Source organism: Apis dorsata, unplaced genomic scaffold (assembly GCF_000469605.1).
Source record: "Apis dorsata unplaced genomic scaffold, Apis dorsata 1.3 scaffold_429, whole genome shotgun sequence".
In the NCBI taxonomy this organism is placed as follows: Eukaryota; Metazoa; Arthropoda; class Insecta; order Hymenoptera; family Apidae; genus Apis; species Apis dorsata.
In genome coordinates, this window is record NW_006263682.1 from 799,570 (window position 1) to 800,962 (window position 1,393).

The window sequence follows — 1,393 nt, forward strand, 5'->3', positions numbered from 1 at the left end:
TTTAATCAGTATTTTCAAAACACGAATCTATATATATGGTAAAATGTTTTTCTTTTCCTCTTTTAAGGAGAATCGGGCATCTTTGTGGGGAAGATCAATCCGAAAAGGGTATTGAACGATTTTTCTGGATACGTGGATAGAAAAGCATCGGAACAAAAAATTCTTCGCGATGTATTCAGGAAAGGAGATCGAGTCTTTAATTCTGGTAATTGAAATAAAGCGATAAAAAGAAAATTCATCGATGTATTTATAAAAAAATTCATAATTGAAACGTTCTTCTTCTGCAGGCGATATTTTGCTCATGGACGAATTCGGATATTTCTATTTTAAAGATAGGACTGGTGACACGTTCAGGTAAGAATTTTATTTTATTCAATCTTCGCTCGAGTGAAGAATTTAAATTTTATTTTCCATTTTTTCTTCTTTTTTTTTTTAGATGGCACGGCGAGAACGTTGCTACTTCAGAGGTGGAGGCTGTCGTCAGCAATGTGATAGGTTTAAAAGATGCAGCTGTATATGGAGTCGAGGTGATCGAACGAAACCATGATTAATTTTTATTAGAATAATTTGATCTACGATGTTGTGCAATTGGCAGGTACCTGGAACCGAAGGAAAGGCTGGAATGGCCGCCATTTACGATCCAGAATATACTTTGAACATCAAAGAAATGGCGGACGGTGTGAAGAAATCTTTACCGTCGTATGCCAGACCTCTTTTCGTTCGAGTGTTGTCGGAATTGCCGATGACTGGCAAGTATTTTAATTACAATTGAAATACAATTGATCGTTCGGAATTGTTGAAACTTTTCTTTTTCTTTTATTTCAGGCACGTTTAAATTGAAGAAAAAAGATCTTCAAGAAGATGGATTCGATATTAAAAAGGTAAAGGTATTTTAATTTATTTTAAATAAATGTATATTAAAATGACTACGTAAGATTGATTTGATCGCGTTTCCGTTTCCGCAGATCACAGACCCGATTTATTTCCTCGACAACTCTGGTGTCTACGTAAAGTTGACAGAAGAAATTTACAACAATATATTGGAGGGGAAAATTCGATTGTGAATTCGTAATTTTTTTAGCGAGTTCACCAAAGTATAAACAATCTCGTTTTTTGTATAATTTCTATTTATTGACGAGAGGAATAGTCTATTTAGACAGATTTATCTTTTGTCTATAAATATTTCCGAATGAAATTTTATCGACGAACTTGCTATCGGAGAATTGCTACATTTATACGTATTTTTATATCTATTTTAATTTACGATTCTTATAATAGAAACTGTAAAAAAGTTTCGGAATAATAGAATTGTAAGAGATAGATAATATTTTAATAGATACACGTATTTCAAAAAAAAAAAAAAAAAAAAAAAAAAAAAAAAAAAAAAAAAAAA

At 31.6% G+C, this 1,393-nt stretch overlaps 1 protein-coding gene across 1 annotated transcript in view; it reads left to right on the forward strand.

Moving 5' to 3' along the window:
* The window catches only part of LOC102677672 (long-chain fatty acid transport protein 4), a 7,941-nt gene extending 6,765 nt beyond the window's left edge, over positions 1-1,176 (forward strand). The window contains exons 8-13 of the mRNA XM_006619665.2: positions 68-205; positions 288-354; positions 437-527; positions 596-749; positions 826-881; positions 966-1,176. Of these exons, the coding sequence (XP_006619728.1) occupies positions 68-205; positions 288-354; positions 437-527; positions 596-749; positions 826-881; positions 966-1,064 (605 nt within the window). The 3' untranslated portion in view covers positions 1,065-1,176. The remainder of the gene's footprint in view (positions 1-67; positions 206-287; positions 355-436; positions 528-595; positions 750-825; positions 882-965) is intronic.
* The last annotated feature ends 217 nt before the right edge of the window (positions 1,177-1,393 follow it).